The 22,761-nt window shown below is 35.8% G+C and overlaps 1 protein-coding gene across 1 annotated transcript in view; it reads left to right on the plus strand.

Annotated features, from left to right (window-relative positions):
• Window positions 1–1,363: 1,363 nt before the first annotated feature.
• The window catches only part of LOC106132476 (phospholipase B1, membrane-associated), a 31,919-nt gene continuing 10,521 nt past the window's right edge, over window positions 1,364–22,761 (plus strand). Inside the window, exon 1 of the mRNA XM_060945778.1 lies at window positions 1,364–1,595. Coding sequence (XP_060801761.1) covers window positions 1,494–1,595 — 102 coding nt within the window. The 5' untranslated portion in view covers window positions 1,364–1,493. The remainder of the gene's footprint in view (window positions 1,596–22,761) is intronic.

Below are 22,761 nucleotides of genomic sequence, written 5' to 3' on the forward strand. Positions count from 1 at the left end.
GTAAGTACTTTTGAAGGAGAAAATGAATTTCTTTTGTGTCATCGTAAATCGCAGACGACCTCGGAGGTCGTAGATTTCATTCCTTTCTTCTTTCAAGTCTTTTCTTTGATTTTTTGTTTCTATAGTGTAGTTATGGAGCAAACTCGTTTATAAAATAAAACCTACATCTAGCTGAGAGCTAGATGAAGGTTTTATAAACGAGTTTGCTAAGCTTCCCATGACAGACTTAATATACCTAAATTAGAATAGTAAACATAATATATATTATTCAGATTTATAGCCTTAGTGATCAGGTTTTTTTAAACACTTCAAGCAACATTTTAAGATCGCTTTTTAACCTCGTAGTGTATCCTGCTTTGGCAATATTGCGGATCGCCTCGAGGAAAATCCGTTAATTCTGCTATCAAGGATTTTGTTGAGTTTTAAGAAAATGTCTCAATCGCCCTTCTTTTTGAAAATGGTAAATACGAGTAGAAGGTTCATAGAGGTAGGGATCCAGGTTTTTCCCCAAGGAAGGCGCAATCAAAACATAACCCCAAATAACTGATGATAGTCACGGTAAGCAAAAAGAGGTACTTAATTTTCTTAAGAATTTTATTTTGAAAAAAAAAAGAACTTTCAATGTAGGTATGAAGATCAAACATGGAATCTGTAGGATCTTATAAAAGGAAATAATTAAAATTACTTATGAATCCAAATAAAAACCTATTCAGGTAGACAAAGTAACTTGCAACATTTGTAACTATTACAGCTACCTATATCTTGGACCAATAAATTAAATTGTGAAATATAAGTCCTTCCTTGTAGTGTACCTACAAATGCAAAGGTAGGTAATTATAAATCCTTATTCCTCAGTCACTAGTAACTTGAAAAGTATGTATCGAATAACCATTGATCGCAAAATATAAGATATTCATAGGTACAAGAAAATAATGCTTATGATAAAATTTCTCAATTCTGATTTCCAACTAGAAGGGAAATGGGTTGCTCTAATTCAAGAAACAATGGATCACGCGTAGAAATAATTAAATCAAAATTCATGCAATAAAGTAAAGATATCGAGAATAGTTACAAAATAAAAAACGTTAGGGCTAGACTAACCGATCTAATCAACTTAGATCGTACTATAAATCGATTTTACGTAAACATTTCATTCACTTACGTAATACTTTCCTAACCGACCTGATATGCCTAAACAGGACACACGCCCTAAGTCAGGTTACTGGAACCACAAGCAGCTGTCCTCATGAGGACACGCCAGCTAAGGTCTACGAAGTATGTATTGTGTAATAAATAAAGCGGACGCCGCGGTAAGAACGCGCATGCGCGCACACATTTTCCCGCCACACGCCGAAGGCGCAAAGTCGCGTCCAAAAAAATAATTCCAATTTTAAACGGGTGACAGAATGGCGGTATTATTTTTCTTTTTAATTTAATTTTTTTTCGGTGCTGTGGAATTGTGTTTTGAAGTGCTTGTAGTGCGTGATGTAGCCATGATGTGGTTTGCTCTATGGCATTTTTTGCTGTTGAGCGACGTGTATGCGGTGGTTGCTGGCTTCAACATCAGTGTGGCTTTAGACGGACTTAATGATATGGTAAGTAAAACATCTCTTTAAAAATATACTTATATCTCCATTCCATTCCATTAAAATATACTTATATCTATGTGGGTCAAAACCCCAGCTATTTAAAGCACGTTATTCACGAATCTGATAAATTTATTTAAAGACATCAGAAGTTAAAATTGGGAGTTATTTGTTTACATATAATTTGAGTGATATTCATCATATAAATCTGATGCCAATTTTAAATAAAAGTATATAAATCTTATGTCTGTATAGATTTCTAAAACTATAAATTTCCATGGGAAGTTTTTAGGTTTTTAGGTGACCTAAGTAAATAATCCAGAAAAATTTACCGGTGCTTTAAAAGCCATTACTTACTATGTAATAAACTAGCGACCCGCCCCGGCTTCGCACGGTTAGCATTTAAAGATAAAAACCTTATTCAGGATACCGCTCTTTCCAACATTAAAAAAGGACGAAAATCCATCCACTACTTACCGAGATAAGCGCATACATGCAAAGAAAATAGGACTTTATAATAAGTGGCGATAGTGAAGTATATAATGTATAAATAATTATTTGGATATTTCGTTCAATAATTTTTATAAATCTTAATTGCAAATAAGTATTATGATATATAGGAGGTATTAATTACGATCAAAAACTGACACATCCGTATATATAACTTAGTCTGTTTTTACGAATGTAAGTGCGTGTTAGCGCGCCCTCCTTACTGCATTTTTATCGAAAGGAATCGAATCCAGTTTTTATCGATTTTATTAGACGCAATGAGCATGAAGTTATCAATTTTTGTCAATCTTATGTCGTAATACTTAGATAATTGAGGATTTAAGAAATAAAATTGATTATTGGGTGGGTGCCGTGTGATTCCCGTCTTCAATAGAAAAAAGAATAGGACTACTCCATCTCTTTTCCATGGAAGTCGTAAAAGGCGACTAAACTTAAGGCTTTTATCTTAGAATTCTTTTTTGGGCGATGGGCTAGCAACCGCAACTGCAACTGACTGTTGGCCCTGTCTACCCTGAAAGGATATATAGACGTGATAATATGCATATTAAGTAAATGTGGGCCTGCTGTAAGAAATTTCTCTAGAAATAAATAGTGCCCTTTACTTTAAGTTCAAATTTTTTTATCCTTGATGTAGGTGCATAAATCCTACTTAATATTATAAATGCGAAAGTTTGTGAGTATGTCAGTGTGGATGTTTGTTACTCTTTCACGCAAAAACTACTGAACCGATTACGATGAAATTTGGTGAGTAGCTAGCTGAAGACCCAGAATAACATATAGGCTTTTTATCCTGGAATTCCCGCGGGATTGATCCCACGCGGACGAAGTCGCGGGTGGCCTCTAGTATATGAATAAATAAAAAAATGGATGAGAGGGTGCAAGAGGGTGCAGGTGGGAACACGCGACAATGGAACTGATATTCTCAATACTATAAGAGCCAATTACGGGTATAACATAACTTTTATTACTCTATCAATGCTTCGTTATAATAATTCAAGTTTCTGGTACTTATCACATTTTAATTGGCATTCATTTCCTTGTCTGTTTCTAATTGGTTTTGGAAATTATTCTTTCCCATGGCTTTATTCCCGGTTGCATCCTATCTTTGACCATGGTTCCTGGATTGGGTGAGTCAGATTTTTACACAAAGCGACTCCCGCCTGACCTCCGCAACCTTTGCAGGGGAACTTAACCCGTATTGGATCGATCATGGTTACACATCCAGTTGGGTTTGTTGTGTTCATCTATTATTTATTATTAAATATAATCGTTGAGTTAGTATCTCGTAACACAAGTCTTGAGCTTACTTCGAGGCTAACTCAACTCTATCTGTGTAATTAGTGTCCTTTATAATGTAATGATAGAATTGAGATTAAAATAGTGACAGGTTGCTAGCCCATCGCCTAAAAGAAGAATCCAAAGTTAATAAGCCTATAGCTTAGTCGCCTTTTACGTCATCGATGGGACCGGCACACGAACACGGCACAAGGCAAGACATGCCGTCAATATATCAATGAAATCGGTGATTTAGAGTATTAAAATTCGAAATAGATGCATAAAAAGGTACATGACCTTGCTTAGAATGTTTACTTTATACGAATAAGGCATTTACCAAATTGTTGGGAAATTGTAAGTGATTTATGTTAATTCGTCTTGTGAAAAGAAAACCAGGTTTTGAATTATAAATCGACATATTAACAGATACGGTAATAATCCAGTAAAAATTCGTAATTAGTTTTAGTTAATATAAGTTAGTAATCAAGACTATTTTCAACACAACAGATTCTAGATTTATTCTGAAAACATCATATTTGCATCAAATAAATCAAGTTTATTCCTTACGGGGTAGACAGTCTTGAAAATTCTATAAGGCCACGTTCAGCTGTATGGATGCTGGCATTGAGATTCAAATAAACTTACTTACTGGCAACTCTAAAGCTGAGGATGTAACCAAGTTATACGAAAGTTGTATCACAATGAAGTTACAATGTAGTATACACAGGTAAAGTTTAAAGAAACGTTGGCCTTTGCTTTAAAATTTTATGACCTATGTGTTTTACAGACCTGTCACTATTTGAATCTCACTTCCATTATTGGACCTTGTCATCATGTCTTTGCGCCAAACGGCTGAACATAGACTGAAGCCAGGAGGAAGAAGATAGTTTTTAGTTTGTGGTTTTTGTATTGAAAAGTATTTTTTTACTTTACATATTTTCTTTTTTATCGCTTCCATAGAAGTTTTACGTCACTATATCTCTGTACATTAGTTTAATTAAATAAATAATAATATTTCAGATAAATAATGCATTTTGAAGGCAATCTTGCGATAAACTGGATATATAAATAGAATTATAACCTTCACGAATTAAAAAAAGAACAAGTTAATAAATAAAAAACTGATTTACAGAAGGTCTCAATACACACGGAACAAGCTCATACCATCCAAGGTTTCAGATTAACAGTTACTTAAACATATATGAAAGTAAGTAGTTAAGTTAAAGTAAAATTCCACCGGTATTGACCTTCGCCATTGACCAAACATCGAACTATTAATGATACGAATTTAAATAATGGAACTTGCGCAAGAGTTGGTTGCATTCGCATCGCCGCGTCTTCAAACTGGTTTAAAAGTAAAAAAAAGGCGATAATTGGTTCAGTTGTTAAGCTATAGGCTTTAGTGTAACCGTTGTATGTATTTGTAAACAAATTCTTCACCTCAATCTCAGAATTTGTTCATGTATGCAGAGCGTAGAGCTAAATTACTATGTATTAGCGTAAAAGGCGACTAAGGGATAGGCTTATAAACTTGGGATCTTCTTTTAGGCGATGGGCTAGCAACCTGTCACTATTTGCATCTCAATTCTATCATCAAGCCAAAAAGCTGAACGTGGCCTATCAGTCTTTTCAAGAGTGTTAGCTCTGTATACCCCGCAAGGGATATAGACGTGACTATATGTATGTATGTATGTATGTATTAGTGTGATTCTGTGTAAGCAGATCTTCTACCTACCCTACTATCACAATTTTACTATACAAAATTATGAAATTAATACAACTGAAATTGTTTTGCTTTCGATCTTTTCTAAATTGTGGGCTCTATATCTTTATCGTATGGGATAAAGACGTGATTATGTATGTATGTATGTTACTATAGCCTAGACAATTCAAAGGTCTTAACTAGCATGCGAGGTTGAGTAATCGCATGTGAAGTCCGATACGATGATGTTATTATTGATTATTGATGACGGCAGCGCGGGCCGAAAGGCCACTGTGATTTGTTATCTAATAAGAAATGAAATTGCTTATATGAAGGACTTATTACCGGATTAAAGAGTGTATGAGGATTGAAAATATCCAAGCTGTAAATGATAAAAAAATAAATAAAAAGGTCCAGCCCATTACTGTGCGAAATTTCATAAAAATCGGTTCAGTAATTTTGTGAAAAGTTATAATAAAAACTTTTTATTTTTATAACAATTGATTAATCCGCTCGTTGTAATTCGTAAATTTTACAACTGAGAAAATAATAAGACGGCGATGATGAAAGTCGCGGTAAAAAAACTAGTGAATTTGTTTTTCTATTTAATTGAATTACACCTTTACAAAATTATCATCACAAACACAATGTTGTCACACGGGAACTGTTGCAGAATGTACATACGAGTAGTTACTTCACACCCTACCTGTTAATTGCTTAGCTAATCCATCTGAACTTTACGATTCTAACGAAATAAATAAATAATAAGCCGTAAAAGTGATGTTGCCCTCTTGACTCCTAGCCTCGTACTATGGCACGCGCGACGCTGATGTATCGCGCGAAAAACTATCGTTGTTTCGATTTTTATTATGAAGCAAAACGGGACAGCGATAGACTTTCTCGCGATAAATCGGCGTCGCCCATGTCATGTTACGCGTAGAGATGGGCAAATGCCCGGGCATTTAAGGTAAATTGGGAAAATTCACAAAAAATGCCCAAAGGGAAGGAATATATGGGCATCTTTTGGGAAATTTCCCATCAAAAAATACTGGACCGATTTCGACGAAATTTTGCACAGCGATAAAATACCTTAGGGAGTAACAAAGGCTACTTCTTCTAGAGTTTTCCAAAAAATATATATTCATTGTGCAACAACTTAGTTGTTATTGTACCACAATCTTAAAAATTCGATATAATAAAATTCTTGAGGCTAGCAAACTTAAAATAGGCCAGTGTTTCAATAAATGTCCAAACAGCCTTCTTGTACGACGTTTACGTACTATATTTTACTATAGAGCTTTCGTGGTTAAGCTTAGTTTAACTGGGTGGGCGGTTACCCGTTCGTTACATAGTTTTACAATGAATGTTCAATACCTACGCGGAATAGGAAATATGCGGCTGGCCTTTTGATCAAGTAATATTACATACATACATATAATCACGTCTATATCTATTGCGGGGTAGACAGAGCCAACAGTCTCGAAAAGACTGAATGGCCACGTTCAGCTGTTTGGCATAATGATTTAACTAATGATGATAGAATTGAGATTCATACCGTGACACGTTGCTTGCCCGTCGCCTAAAAAAACGTTCCCATGTTTATAAGCCCATTCCTTAGTAGCCTTTTACGACATTTATTGGTAAAGAGATGGAGTAGTCCCATTTTTTTTAACAGACAATCAGGCTCAACTCTACATATTTTATGGGGTAGACAAAATCTCAAATCTCGTTCTGTGGCCATATCTAGTGTGTTCCAATATGGGTCAGGTTCTTCTGTAAAAATTTCGAAGTTCAGACCGAGGTAATTTACGTGTAAAACCCTTACTTTCACAATACAGGATCAGGTTTAAAAGACGCAGGCTCCTCTCCAGAGAGGTGAGAATGTAACCGGGATTAATGCCTGAAGGAAGAAAATCCATGAGCAACAATCAAAGAGTCACATTGAAAAAAAAAACCCTAGTGATTATATTGGTGCAGTGTGGCTCCTGGCACCAATAAAAAAAAAGAATAAGACCACTCCACCTCGTTCCCATGGACGTCGTAAAAGGCGACTAAGGGATAGGTTAAAAAACTTGGGATTCTTCTTTTAGGCGATGGGCTAGCAACCTGTCACTTCTATCGTTAAGCCAAACAACTAAACGTGGCATATCAGTCTTTTTAAGACTGTTGGCTCTGTCTACCCCGCAAGGGATATAGACGTGATTATATGTGGCAGTCCAAGCATAAAGGTACCACTTGGGTGGTATTGAGTTAAGGTCATATTTGGATAGTTAAATAGTTGGTTAATCATATGGAATAAAAAAAAATTATTAATCATAATAACATTTATTGGAATAAAAAATTTTCAAAGTTCACACTTACAAAAATCAAATTGTTGGGAAACAGGCATTGAAAGTTTAAGCTGTATTATCTAAAGATCTAGTTGTCAGTTACATAGATTATTATTTATTATTATAGAGCAATATGTTTAGTATAAAATCAATTAGTTAATGTTATGGAAACATTATCGAATAAAAAAATAGAAGCTTAAAACTAACTTTATAATAAGTTTAGTAAAAGGGCCCAGTTGAATACAATAAAATTTTAAACTGTAATAGCTAGAGATCTAGTTGTCAGTTACATAGATTCTCATTTATTACAATAGAACAATATGTTAAGTATAAAATCGACTAGTTATTATTATGGCAACACCATCGAATAAAAAAATAGAAGCTTAAAACTAACTTTATAATAAGTTTAGTAAAAGGGCCCACTTGAATACAATAAAATTTTAAATTGTAATAGCTAGAGATCAAGATGTCAGTTACATAGATTCTTATTTATAATAATAGAGAAATATATTTAGTATAAAATCGACTAGTTTTTATTATGGCAACACTATCGAATAAAAAAATAAAAACTTAAAACTAATTGGTAGTTATGTTAAGTTTAGGAAATGGGTTGAGTGGACCGAAATTAGGTTATATTTAGCGTACATTGTAACACACATTTATTAAGAATATACTACTCGTAGGACATTACACAAAAACATATTAAATTTACGTCAAAAGAATAAAAATTTATGAATTAAAATTCATGTAATGTGTCGTACATTACAAAAAAAAGAATTAACCTATTACAGGTTTCAAAAGTCAGAATTAAATCTCAAATATTTTCTGACCTGCGCTTTGGACAAAAATATGACCCGTTTCTTACTTGATTCCTATGACCGACTTCCTTGCAGTATGAACAAGTTGGCGTTTTTCTAACACTCTTAGCAATTTGATTGGATGATGTATTAGAAGTAGAAGTAGTTGTTCCTTCTACTACACTACATTGACTAGTAGTGGATATGTCGTCTAAGACTATTGGTTTGGGACACAAAATATCTTTAGATTCTTCTTTGACAAATTCACGTATTTTGTTATACAAATACCATTGCCTTTCTATACCAACTTCCAACAGAAATATACCTGACGGGAATATTTCTGTTGGAAGTTGGTCATATACTTTATTTGGATTTAAAACTTTTGCCACGACCGATGGTAGCATTTCAGAAATATTTTTGTAGGAAAGCATGTGCCCTTTGTTATTTGCGTTAGATTCAAAATGGGAAAATGTTAATAGCTGGCTTATGGTAGAAGCATCTGATTGAAAAAAATGTATGACATGATTCAGGGATAATATATAAGACAAATTTCTTTAATGGCTCTACAGCAACACCAAATAAACTGACTTTGAACCCTGTCAAAAAATATAATGGCCCTATCTGTTGAGAGCTTTGTGGTAAATGAACTTGCTGAGCAAAATCAAAAGAGTAATGCATAACACCATCGTAACTACAAGTAATATGAGGTCCAAGCATAGGGAAAGATTCAGAGAATGAATCCCTTACACATCTGATTATATCACTGTAATATTTTCTTTCAATTTGTACTAGGTCTAAATGTTGCTTTGATTTAATTATGAGATTTAATTTTTCTTCTTCACTCAAAGCGTTCATTTTTCCTAATGTTGTTACATTTTTTTGATAAACTGCGCAAAGGTCAGTTTTCGGTTTCTGCACAACAACGTTTGGGCAAAATGTTTCCCAGAGGTCGTACCAAGTACTCCTACCAACAGGAATATTATTCAGTGAAATTAGTGAATCACAATATGTTTTATAAACGTATGATTTGGTCATACTGCAAGGAAGTATTACTAGATCAGAATTATATCGGTGACCTGGTAGACGGCCAGGTAAAACTAAACCATTATCATTGGAGTACTGTTTTATATAATTAACTGCATCAGCTCTGGTTTGTAAATTATAACAATTGTAAGGAGCTTTTCGTGACTTATGGACATTTGGCGCGACACCGTTAGTTAAAAAATCTCTATTATAAAATATCGCTGTTGACAGTAGATGTCTTTGTGGTTGGTTAAACATCGACATTAGTTGTTATTTAACTCATTATCATTATAGAATTCAATTTCAATCATTAAATTTAGAGAGTGTTGATAACTGGTCCCTTTTCACTAAACATATAATTGCAATTTTCTCACGTTGTGTTCGTTATTTACAGACGATTATTATACGAAAATGTAGCCCATTGCATGTTGCATTAAAATCCATTAAAATCGCATAATGCCACTTTTCCACCCTTTTTCACAAAATCTCAAATATCTCGGAAACTAGAAAGTGCTCAGTGGGCCCTTTTCGCTTGGACGGCCACATATGTATGTATTAATTGTGTTAGTCGTCATAATCAATAAGGAAATATTATTGACGTATTTTCTCTGAAGGGAATTTCACTGATGTAAAGCTCTGTTCACTATACATTTGTGTCCAAGACGGTGACCACAACACAACACAAAATGGCAATAAATGTCAACGACAATGCGTCGTTTCCACGTGTCGGACGGACACGTAATAGTTAACGTGGTCTTACGTGTTTTAGTATAGCGGGATAACTGAGTTAAAATCTTCCGGGATTATGCTGTGGTTATCTAAGTATAAAACATAACATACATAAAATCACGCCTCTTTCCCGGAGGGGTAGGCAGAGACTACCTCTTTCCACTTGCCACGATCTCTGCATATTTCCTTCGCTTCATCCACATTCATAACTCTCTTCATGCAAGCTCGGCGGTTTCGGGTACTCGTGACCTGACCCTTTACCAGGATGTCTTTAATTTGATCAAGATACGTACGTCTAATCTTCCCACTCCGACCTTTCCCTCCACACTCTCCTTGTATATCTGCTTAGTCAACCTGCTTTCATTCATCCTTTCCACATGACCAAACCATCTTAACATACCCTTTTCTATTCCTGTAACTACATCTTCTTTCACATTACATTCCCTTATCACGCTGTTCCTTATCCGGTCACTCAATTTCACACCCAACATACTCCTTAACGCTCTCATTTCCACTGCATTTATTCTGCTTTCGTTCTTCTTTTCCCATACCCAACTTTCACTCCCGTACATTAATGTCGGGACCAACATCGGATTATGCTACGGTTATCTAAGTACACTTTAAGGGAATAGGGATGAAAATTGATAGGGAGGAGCGTCGTTGGGCTAATCGGTAAAGTGTCCGGTTAAAATGCGTGATGCGCAGAAAGGCACAGGTTCAAATCCCATCTCGGCCATGTACCAATGATTATTTTCGAAGTTATGTACATTAGTTTGATTTCTTAGGGTAAGGGAAAATCATCGTGAGGAAACCTGCACATTTAGGCAACTGGATGTGTAACCATGATCGATCAAATACAGGTTAGGTTTACCTGTGAAGGTTGCGGAGGTCAGATGGGAGTCGCTTCGTGTAAAAACCTGACTCACCCAATCCATGGTCAAAGGCATACCCCGGGCTCCTCTCCAGAGTGGTGAGAATGCAACCGGGACTAAAGCCAGGGTATTATTTATCTGTTTGCTATTTTTTAAGGGCTAGTATTAGCATTACGTACCACCTATTGTACCTTTGAGGCACAATAAAGTTTTAAATAAATGACATACGCATGTAAAACCATGAACAAAAGCTAGTTAGCAATAAAATAATTCAACGCACGGACACAGATTACCATCAATTATGTAAATAATGGACGTAGTTGCGTTTCCTTCACTTATCGTCGTTTGAGCGAGTCGTAAGATATTCAAATCTGAGTTTAGTGCACTCATAACGGCCATTACTATAAAATATTTATTGTTCCTACTTAGTCGCGGTTCACATATGAGGCGATAAGCTTTTGCTAGCAACTGCAGTTTGTATGTGGAATTTTCAAAATTGTATTGTAAATTGTATTGAAGTTACTTCTATGCCGTGTGGTCCATCTCTTTCCCATGGATGTCGTATAAGGCGACTAAGGGATAGGCTTACAAACTTGGGATTCTCAATTCTATCATGAAGCTAAATAGCTGAACGTGGCCATTCAGTCTTTTCAGGACTGTTGGCTCTGTCTACCCTGCTCGCAAGGGATATAGACGTGACCATTATGTATGTATGTATGTAAGTTACTCCTATATTATTTGTAAGTTTACGTTATGGCAGAGTGGAAATACGCATTGATGAGTGACAGATTGTTATATTTCATTGATAACGATTACTTGATATGATAATTGAAGTCACCATATTTTTGACAATGAATAAAGTATGATAGTGATATTGAAAGGAGAGTGAACGCGGGGAACATGGTGAATGGAGCTTTGCATGCCTTTATGAGCAGTCAGAAACTATCCAAAAAGGCTCGACTGGCTGTGCACAGGGGCGTGTTGGTCCCGACATTAATGTATGGGAGTGAAAGTTGGGTATGGCAAAAGAAGCATGAAAGCAGAATAAATGCAGTGGAAATGAGAGCGTTAAGGAGTATGATGGGTGTGAAATTGAGTGACAGGATAAGGAACAGCGTGATAAGGGAATGTTGTGATGTGAAAGAAGATGTAGTTACAGGAATAGAAAAGGGTATGTTAAGATGGTTCGGTCATGTGGAGAGGATGAATGAAAGCAGGTTGACTAAGCAGATATACAAGGAGAGTGTGGAGGGAAAGGTCGGAGTGGGAAGACCTAGACGAACGTATCTTGATCAAATTAAGGACGTCCTGGTAAAGGGTCAGGTCAAAAGTACCCGAAACCGCCGAGCTTGTATGAAGAGAGTTATGAATGTGGACGAAGCGAAAGAAGTATGCAGAGATCGTGGCAAGTGGAAAGAGGTAGTCTCTGCCTACCCCTCCGGGAAAGAGGCGTGATTTTATGTATGTATGTATGTAATAAAGTCCGCATTATGTCCATCCTTTGTAAATGTTTTGTGTGCAATAAAGTTTACAATAAATAAATAAAAAAGAAATACATAACATAAACATAACATAAAAATCACGCCTCTTTTCCGGAGGGGTAGGCAGAGACTACCTCTTTCCACTTGCCACGATCTCTGCATACTTCCTTCACTTCATCCACATTCATAACTCTCTTCATGCAAGCTCGGCGGTTTCGGGTACTTTTGACCTGACCCTTTACCAGGACGTCCTTAATTTGATCAAGATACGTTCGTCTAGGTCTTCCCACTAAAAAAGAACATATAAATATATGCATGCACATTACACAAATTGAGTTAGTTGATGTGCAATTATAACTAATTATAACAAAAATAAAAATTTATAAGGTTACTCAGCCCAAAATGATATTAACGAGATCAATAGCTGTTAAATACCTGGTTATTTTTCAGTTTTTACATAAAGCAATTTAAATAGAAGTTTATTTACCTTTCTGACTAAAAATGCCGTGTGGTTCCCAGCACCAATACAAAAAAGAATAGGACCACTCCATCTCTTTCCCATGGATGTCGTAAAATGCGACTAAGGGATAGGCTTGCAAACTTGGGATTCTTTTTTAGGCGATGGGTTAGCAACCTGTCACTATTTGAATCTCAATTGTATCATTAAGCCAAATAGCTGAACGTGGCCATTCAGTCTTTTCAGGACTGTTGGCTCTGTCTACCCCGCAAGGGATATAGACGTGATCATATGTATGTATGCTGACTAAAAAACCGAGGTTATAGAAGGGAGGAAAAACTTATTGACGAAATTAAAACAACTCTCGTGCTGGCAAAACAACAGGTGTAAAAACCCGCATTTCCATTGTACCTTGATCTCAAAATAGTTATACTTTAGTATTTACTTGAGGTTATATTTCAAGGCAAATATATATATATATCTAACTAAAAACATCTAATAAGGGATCCTTATAAGGATGTTTTTGTTCATAAATTAATAATAAGGTTATTCGCAAATTCCACGACGACTATAGTTTTTACGCAATCTTCAAGAAGTTCGTAAGTTAATGCGTAAAGAGAAAACAAACACACAAATAAACTTACTTTCGCATTTTTTTTAACTTATTCTGACAAGAACAAAGTCCATCACTCTTACATACTATACATCGTATAGTCACGTCCATATCCCTTGCGGGGTAGACAGAGCCGACAGTGTTGAAATATCTGAAAAGCTACGTTCAGCTGTAGATCTTCATGATGGAATTGAAATTCAAAATAGAGTGACACTAGCTGTGCCTGCGACTTTGTCCGCGTGGAATAGTTATTTTGGGCATCATTGAAGCCTTCAAGGTTGAATAATTTTTCTCTTTTTTTTCACATATTCCATTATTTCTTTGCTCCTTATAGTTGTAGCGTGATGTTATATAGCCTAAAGCCTACCTCGATAAATGTTATCTTTATCGCAAAAAGAACTTTTCATTTCGAACCAGTAGTTCCTGAGATTAGCGCGTTCAAACAAACAAACTCTTCAGCTTTATAATATTAGTATAGATTATGTAATTTACTTAGATTTTATTCATAACTCGTCTCGAAACACACCATTAATTTGCTCAAACTCGCCATGTTTGTTGAGATGGGTGCTCCAAATGAACGCAGTATTAGAGGAAACGTATTTATGTAATGCAATTATATGGCCATTATCATACTCATTAACCCATTGGCTAGTACTTGTCAATGTAAACCTTCGAAATCAGATGATGACCCGTTTGGCATTTAACGGGTTATTTTGTACGTATTTTGCAATCATTAGTGTTATAATTAACATATGTAGATCATGAAGACTGTACATACATATATATTTAACGTCTATTTCCCACGGGGTAGACATATCCAACTGCAATTAGGTCATTTATTCGATTTAGGGCAAAAAAATTGTTCGTGTGATGATTGTATTTTAATGAAATTTTTCATGACGATTTGATAATATAGTTTGTCTCAGCTGCTTCTCTTGCCGCGCATTTTGTAAAAGTCTATCAAGGGATAGGCTCTCTACCCTGTAGTCAATAAAGACGTGATATGTTCATAGGTAATTCTTTTTCTATTGGTGCCGTGTGGTTCCCGGTACCAATAGAAAAAGAATAGGACCACTCCATCACTTTCCGACAAAAAAGGCAACTAAGGGATAGGCTTATAAACATGGGATTCTTTTAGGCGATGGGCTAGCAACCTGTCACTATTTTAATCTCAATTCTATCTTAAAGCCAAATAGTGGCCTATCAGTATTTTTAAGACTATTGGCTTCGTCTATCCCGCAAGGGATATAGACGTGATTATATGTATGAATATAAATAAAAAAATGATTAGTTGAATGTCTAAGTATATGTTGCGAACGACTATTGTAAATTTACTACAACCTTATCAAAAGGGCTCAATAGTTACAACAGTTGAACTTAATATAATAAGCACTTTCTATAATTTTCTTAATGGCACACGCGTACTCGCTTAAAAGATTTTTACTATTAAATGACCCTTAGCTAATACCTCGGACGGTGTGACCCGGTACCTCGGCCATCAAATATTGATTTAATGATTGCCCAACTCGTGTAAATGTTTGTCGCACTCGCCCGCCGTAACTTCCGTTTGATTTGCTGTCGTTACGTACGCTACATTCAAAATTCATTGCTGCCAAAATTATTTTAAATACATACAAATATTATGAAGTCTATCCCTTGCGGAGTGGACAGAGCCAACAGTCTTGAAAATACTGTTAGGTCACGTTAAGCTGTACGGCTTAATGATAGAATTGAGATTCAAATAGCGACAGGTTGCTAGCCCAAGTTTATAAGCCTATCCGTAAGTTGCCTTTTACGAAATATCCATGGGAAAGAGATGAAGCAGTCCTATTCCTTTTCTATTGGTGCTAGGAACCACACGGCACAGAAACTTGTAACATTTAATAAAAGCTCACCGCGAGATTTCCGACGACGACCATCTATCTAATTGCAAAACGAAAAACAATTTGCACAAAAACAATGTTTGTTTATGCGATTTGTCACGAGTAGAGACCACAGAATATAAATCACAACAGGGTAGTATCTTGTAATCATTTTAATTGTGTCTTGTGACATATTTAAAATGATTACAAGATACTTTTTTGCTTAGCTTCTATGGTCTAGCAAAAAAACGTAAGAGCATGCAGAGATCGTGGCAAGTGGAAAGATGTAGTCTCTCTACCTCCGGGTAGAAGGCGTGATTATATGAATGTACTAGAGGCCGCCCGCGGCTTCGTCCGCGTGGAATCAATCCCGCGGGAACTCCGGGATAAAAAGTAGCCTCTATATTATTCTGGGTCTTCAGCTACTTACATACCAAATTTTATCGTAATCCGTTCAGTAGTTTTCGCGTGAAAGAGTAACAAACATCCTTACTGACATACAAACTTTCGCATTTATAATATTAGTAGGATGTATGTTACGTACGCTACATTCAAAATTGATTGCTGCCAAAATTATTTTACATTCATACATATATTATGACGTCTACCCGTTTCGGAGTGGACAGAGCCAACGGTCTTGAAAAGACTAATAGGCCACGTTCAGCTTATTGGCTCGATGATGGAGCATCGCAATCGCATCTAAAAAAGAATCCCAAGATAATAAGCCTATCCCTTAGAAAGAAAAGAAGAGAGAAAGAATTGTCGTATTATTTATTTTATCAGTGCGAAGAACCACACGGTACAGTGGTATTCTGGTGAAAGATCATACTTATTTTCACTCGATTTATTATTCACACGTTCGTAGGGCGCGTTTATGTCTTTTCAAAGCGAATTTTGCGATCTACCATTACGCAGTTTTGACTACTTTTGACCCTCATACGACAGTTCATTGTTTTATTTGACCCAATGACTTATTGCCAAATGTGACGATCATTAACATAGCTGTCAAAGATTCCCATTTGATGGAAATTCTTACAAGTGAAAGTTGTTTGAATTAACAATTTGTTGTACAGTATTTATGCATTTTGTAATTAGTATATGCCATGCCCTTCCACCGTAGCGTGGCACGCGCGACGCCGTTTTCATCGCGCGAAAAACTATCGCGGTTTCACTTTTTATTATGACGTAAACCGGAATAGCGGTAGTTTCTCGCGCGATAAAAATGGCGTCGCGCGTGTCATGCTACGCGGCTGCAAAGGTTGCGGAGATCAGATGAGACTTGTTTCTGAAATCTGACTTTCCCGATTCAGGACAAAAGCTTTAATAATTAATTAGTCGTTAAAATTATAAATATTTAAATATTTGTGCTTACGATAGAAATACCTACTGCCGAGAGAAAAAGACATAACTCTTATTACGTACAGCATCAGAAAGACTCCATCCATTAGTTATAGTACTTAACAATTTATCGTCGAAATGCAAGTAGTTTTATGATGTGCGTCAAATGTTTATAATCCGTCAAACTATATCATAAAGCAATCAAAAACTAATAATGTTAGCCAATAAACGTAAAAAAGTATATAAAATTTTTGTTGCGCTAAATTTCTCGCTGTTCTAAAAATAGACCCATTGAATAGCAGGTGTTAATTGTATTATCATTACGGACGAATACAAAGTATTACGTAAGTAACATTATGTTAATATTACCTTAGAGTATACATACATATACATATGCTCACATCTATATTCCTTGCGGAGTAGACGGAGCCAACATCTTGAAGAGACTGATAGGATACTCAGATGACAGATGTTTGGCTTTATGATATAATTGTGATAAGAAGTAACTTAACCTATAGAGATAGAAAGATAGACTCTTTATTTCACCATAGGTAAGAAAAAGAAAAACAGAAAAAAAACACAGGTACTTAATGAGGTACAAAGGCGGACTTATCGCTAAAGCAATCTCTTCCGTGCCGTGTGGTTCCCGGCACCAGTACAAAAAGAATAGGACCACTCCATCTTTTTCCCATGGATGTCGTAAAAGGCGACTAAGGGATAGGCTTACAAACTTGGGATTCTTTTTTTAGGCGATGGGCTAGCAACCTGTCACTATTTGAATTCTATCATTAAGCCAAATAGCTGAGCGTGGCCTATCAGTCTTTTCAAGACTGTTGGCTCTGTCTACCCCACAAGGGATATAGACGTGACCATATGTATGTATGTATGCAATCTCTTCCAGTCAACCTTAGAGCCTGGATGTGTCTTTTTCTGTCCCTTGGATTTACTCCCTCATGTCTCTGGAGACGAGCCCAGGGTGCGTCTGTTGCTGTTGCCGATTTATATCTTTTTCTTCTAGGCGATGGGCTAGCAACCTGTCACTGTTTGAATCTCAATTCTATCGTTAAGCCATACAGCTGAACGTCCCTTATCGGTCATTTCGAGACTGTTCGCGCTGTCAAAACAGCAAAGGGATATAGACGTGATTATATGTATGTAAATCCGCGTAATTTCCCATCTCATTTCTGAAATCTAGTTAGTATCTACTACATTTGTAAGGGATTTATTTTTAATTTTTTTACTATATTTTCATTCTAGGGGACAGACTCATATACTTGGGATTCCTGTTTTAGGCGATGGGCTGGCAACCTGTCACTATTTGAATCTCAATTCAATCATTAAGCCGGACAGCTAGGCGTGGCCTTTCAGTCTTTTGATTACTGTCGGCTCTGTCTACCCCGCAGGATATGTAGACGTGATTATATGTTATGTTACAACATTAGTCAAATCCTCCAATTATTACCCTACCGGCGTTTGTATTGGTTGTGTCAGTTCCTCACCTCATTGGGCAGGAGACAGAGGTGCGCCTGAGCATTCCCAGAATTATCAATACCTAAAGGTTGGCAATACTGATATTGATTGCACAACAAACCCGTTACTGGACGTCTTGTGTTTACTCGCTTATTAACTAACGTATTTAATTCGGTCAAGAGCGAATTTTTCTTATAAATAAAGGTTCTATTTTTTTAAAAGCTTTGATTTAGTTCGACTTGTTATTATATGAGTAGCACCTATGAATTTTGTTTCTTGTGATTTTCAGTCTTGACGTTTTCTGTGTACATAAATTAGTAAAAATAAATAAATAATATACCTAATACAAATAGTTAGTCAACGAAAATGCTTATAAACTTATAATTATGTACATTTTATGAACATTAACAAAATAGTTACATACATGCATATTGCCACGTCATCCCTTGCGGGGTAGACGTTCAGCAGTATGGCTTAATGATTAAATTGAAATTTAAAAAATGACAGGTTGCCAGCCCATCGCCTAAAAGAGCAATCCCAAGTATATAAGCCCATCCTTTAGTCGCCATTTACGACATCCATTGGAAGGAGATGGCGTGTTCCTATTCTTTTTTTCTATTGGTATCGGGAACCACACGGCACTCCATCTATTCATTACATTTATCATCTAACCCCAACTTTAGGGATTCCTAAAGTGAAAAATATTCGTAAAGGTTTTCTAATTACACGACGGAATCCTAAACATCTTGATTACTTAGTGTACTGTATCCAGTTTTTAACGTATTGGGTAATATATGTGCGCTCTTTATTATCTAACGAAATCGGTTTGTTCACAAATATATATTTTTTTCTCAGATGAGTATTTTTAATTTTTACCTTTGTATGGTGAAATCATTGGCTTGTTCCATGAATAGAAATAAGTTCCATAATAAAGATATTAAAATCTAGGCTCTACATATTTAGTTCCGACACAAATCCCACAAACTTTCTTATTTATGAAAATTAAAAAATAATAAATAGTTAAGATTGTAGACTACCTAAATTAAGAATTATTTTTTATTCTGGAAATTCACAAAATGTCACAGCCCAATAACATATCCTACTTTCTGTTATGTCAAAGTGCAATCTGCAATTGAACCCTCTGACCTACTGTTAAATGAGAGGTTATGTCAAGTTATTTATTCATCAATTGTCGGCACAATTGTCGGTTATCATGTATCAATGAATAGGAATAAATGTAATACTCGTGTCATCGTCAGCTGTCTGTCTGTCCGTCCGTCAGAGATGAATCGACCGTGTAATTTTGGCAGACAAAAAAATGCGATGTGTGCTAAGCCTTACTTCTATTTAAAATATAGATATACAAGTACTATCTATAGGTTAGGTACATGTCTTTCTATGCATGTTGCAAGAGGCGACTAAAGACGCGACAAAAACGACATTCATATTATATTTCGTTGTCACACTAATAAACGAAATAAGTATAATATAATATACTTTTTTTTTGTATTTTATGTTCTCATGTAAGTGATGTAAAATACGAGTATGTCTTTATGAGAATTAGAGTCTATAAACCTAAACATATATGAGTCGAACTGCAAGGGTTGCGAAGGGCAATCGAGCCGAATCGTCGCTCCCGCTACACACACATAATTAGCTGCGCCTCATTTCCGGACGGGCAGGCAGAGACTTCATTTTCCACTTATCACGATCCCTGCAATACATATAAATACATGTTTGTAAGTATGAGAACTATACCAAACTATTGTCCGTAAAATTTTCCCAATATTCAGATTTTGTCGAACGTGATTTGATTATCAATTAGGTTCACACGCGAAAATTCTAGCTAATTAGGTATAATTTTTAACTATTGTTAGTTCACGTAGTGTAATTACCCATATTTGCTTACTTTATCAAGATTAAAATAATTATCTAAGTACATGAAAACGTTTAAGATTTGAGCATTTAAGCTTGCAAGTTTCTATCTCAGCAAATTATATTAAGTAATAGCTGTGCCCGCGACTTCGTCCGCGTGGAATAGTTATTTTGGGCATCATTGAATCCTTCAAGGATGAATAATTTTCCCCGTTTTTTTCCCTTTTTCATTATTTCTTCGCTCCTAATAGTTGCAGCGTGATGATAGCCTAAAGCCTTCCTCGATAAATGGTCTATTAAACGCAAAAAGATTTTTTCAATTCGAACCAGTAGTTCCTGAGATTAGCGCGTTCAAACAAACAAACAAACTCTTCAGTTTTATAATATTAGTATAGATATATATATAGGTCAGGTCAAGAGTACCCGAAATCGCCAAGCCTCCATAAATAGAGTTATGAATGTGGATGAAGCGAAAGAAGTATGTAGAGATCGTGGCAAGAGGAGAGTTGTAGTCTCTGCCTACCCTATGTACCTATGTATATATATAAAAGTACATAAGTTTTTACATGTAAGATCTTATGTTCTCATTGCTTAACAGCAATGCAACGAGTATAATTACTAATTCATTTATTGAAATCTCCTTACGTCCGAGTGGATTGAATACCAATGAAGGTTTAACATATTAAATGCTTAGGTGGGTATACGTAGGTTCTTATTTGCGTTTGTATTTTGTGAGCAAAAATACTCACTGTTGCTTGCATTGTTTGAGTTAGTACTGTGTGATATATACTCACTTTTGGCTTCAGATCAGACGTAGATTAATTAGAAATTTCCGTTCCCTGGAAATGCCAGAAAAACCTAGCCAGTATAAGCACATTCAGGCAACTGGATGTGTAACCGTGATCGATCCAATACGGGTTAGGTTTACCTGCGAAGGGTGTGGAGATCAGACGGGAGTCGCTTCGTGTAAAAACCTGACTCACCCAATCCAGGATCCATGATCAATGGCATACCCCGGGCTCCTCTCCAGAGTGGTGAGGATGCAACCGGGTCTATAGCCAGGAGGAAGTATTTGGAAGAAGATAGAATTTTACTTATTAGTCGACCACTGTGCCCAAGAAGAAGGGGCATGCCTTAGATATCCTGGTTAGACGTCGCAAAAGATGATGTGCGAACCCATCTACTTGAAACGGTGGAAGGCGATGACAGGACAAAGTAGAGTGACAGTTTGTTTATTGAATTAAATTTAGATGGAAACATACTTTACAAGCCGAATGCTCAATATTTCACTTGTAATCAATCACAATTAAGTTGATTGTGGCTGCCTAACCGTCGTGTAAAATATCCTTCGACAAAAATACTTATTAGCATTGTAATGATTTAAGGTATATGCTTACAAACTTAGGATTTTTTTTTCAGGCGATGGGCTAGCAACCTGTCACTATTTGAATCTCAATTCTTTCATTAAGCCAAATAGCTGAGAGTGGCCTAGCAGTCTTTTCAAGACTTGTTGGCTCTGTCTACCCCACAAGGGATATAGACGCGACTATATGTATGTATATTATAAAATAGGTAAGAACAAAGAACTGCTTCAATGACCCTGACCACATGTATGTATGAATTCGGTATCGAGTAAATAATAAAGTTACTTAATTATCTATCTATATTTTTTTATTATGATGAGCTTACATGAAAAGATTGATGAATTTGGATGATGCAAAAGAAGTAGGTATGCAGGGGTCGTGGTAGGTGGAAAGGTTATATTTGGAAAAGAAACCAAAATAACCTTACTTTAACTTTTTCAATTTTTATTGGTACCGTGAGTAGGTCGCCGATCAATTAAAAAAAAGTATTTGGAAACCAACAAAAACGTCACAAAATTGTCATTGTCACAAATCTAAGTGAAGACAGAAACTGACCTATGACATTCGTTTTCAATTTGTTATGTAAAGAAATGCCTATGTTATTGCTATTATGAATACATAATGTCCATTTGGCAGCTGTGGGGTTCCTGATCGAATAGAAATTGGGCCACTTCATCCCTTTATCAATGTGGGCGACAACTTAGTTATACTTGGCAAAGTAAAACTAAACGCTCTCTCATTATACTTCGAGGGTATTGGTTTTGATAAATGTACCTGCATTATGCTTAATGTTAATTTATTATTTTTAATTAAGTAAATGTTAAGTACCAACCACATATAGCATGCAGACTTTCCTGATAAAACGTTAGCTAAGGTTTGATAATGTATTACCTACTGGTATATTGCAATCTTAACAATTTTTAAGTTCATTCAATCTTGAAATATGTACAAAATTGCCCAAGTCTCCTCAAAGTAGAACAAACGTGCAAATAGTATACACTAGATATTCTTTTAATTTTTTTTTAACAAAAAATATTTTATTTTCGTGCAAACCCCATTATTTCACCATTTTATACAACACAAAATATTGTGACACACTGTGAACATATCCTAAATTCCTCATGTCACGTACAAAAAACGTGGCGCCCAAAACGGTCGTTACACAGTCCTCAGTGTGTTTTAAAGAGACAAAATAGGCTGTTTTCGTTGTATTACGACACAATTACTTTGTAATAAAACGAATGTTTTTAAAATATTTGTCATGGATAAAGGAGGTGTGATGTAAGTATGTTGCAAACCTCCGAATCTAAAAAACATACATATATACGTATTATCACATTTATAACCCTTGCGAGATACATAGAATCAACAGTTTTGAAAAGAATGTAAGGCTACGTTCAGCTGTGTAGCTTAAAGAGAGAGAGCTTGAGATTCAAAGAGTGACAGGTTGCTAGCCGATCACTTACAAAAATCGCAA

Source organism: Amyelois transitella, chromosome 9, assembly GCF_032362555.1.
Source record: "Amyelois transitella isolate CPQ chromosome 9, ilAmyTran1.1, whole genome shotgun sequence".
Lineage (NCBI taxonomy): Eukaryota > Metazoa > Arthropoda > Insecta > Lepidoptera > Pyralidae > Amyelois > Amyelois transitella.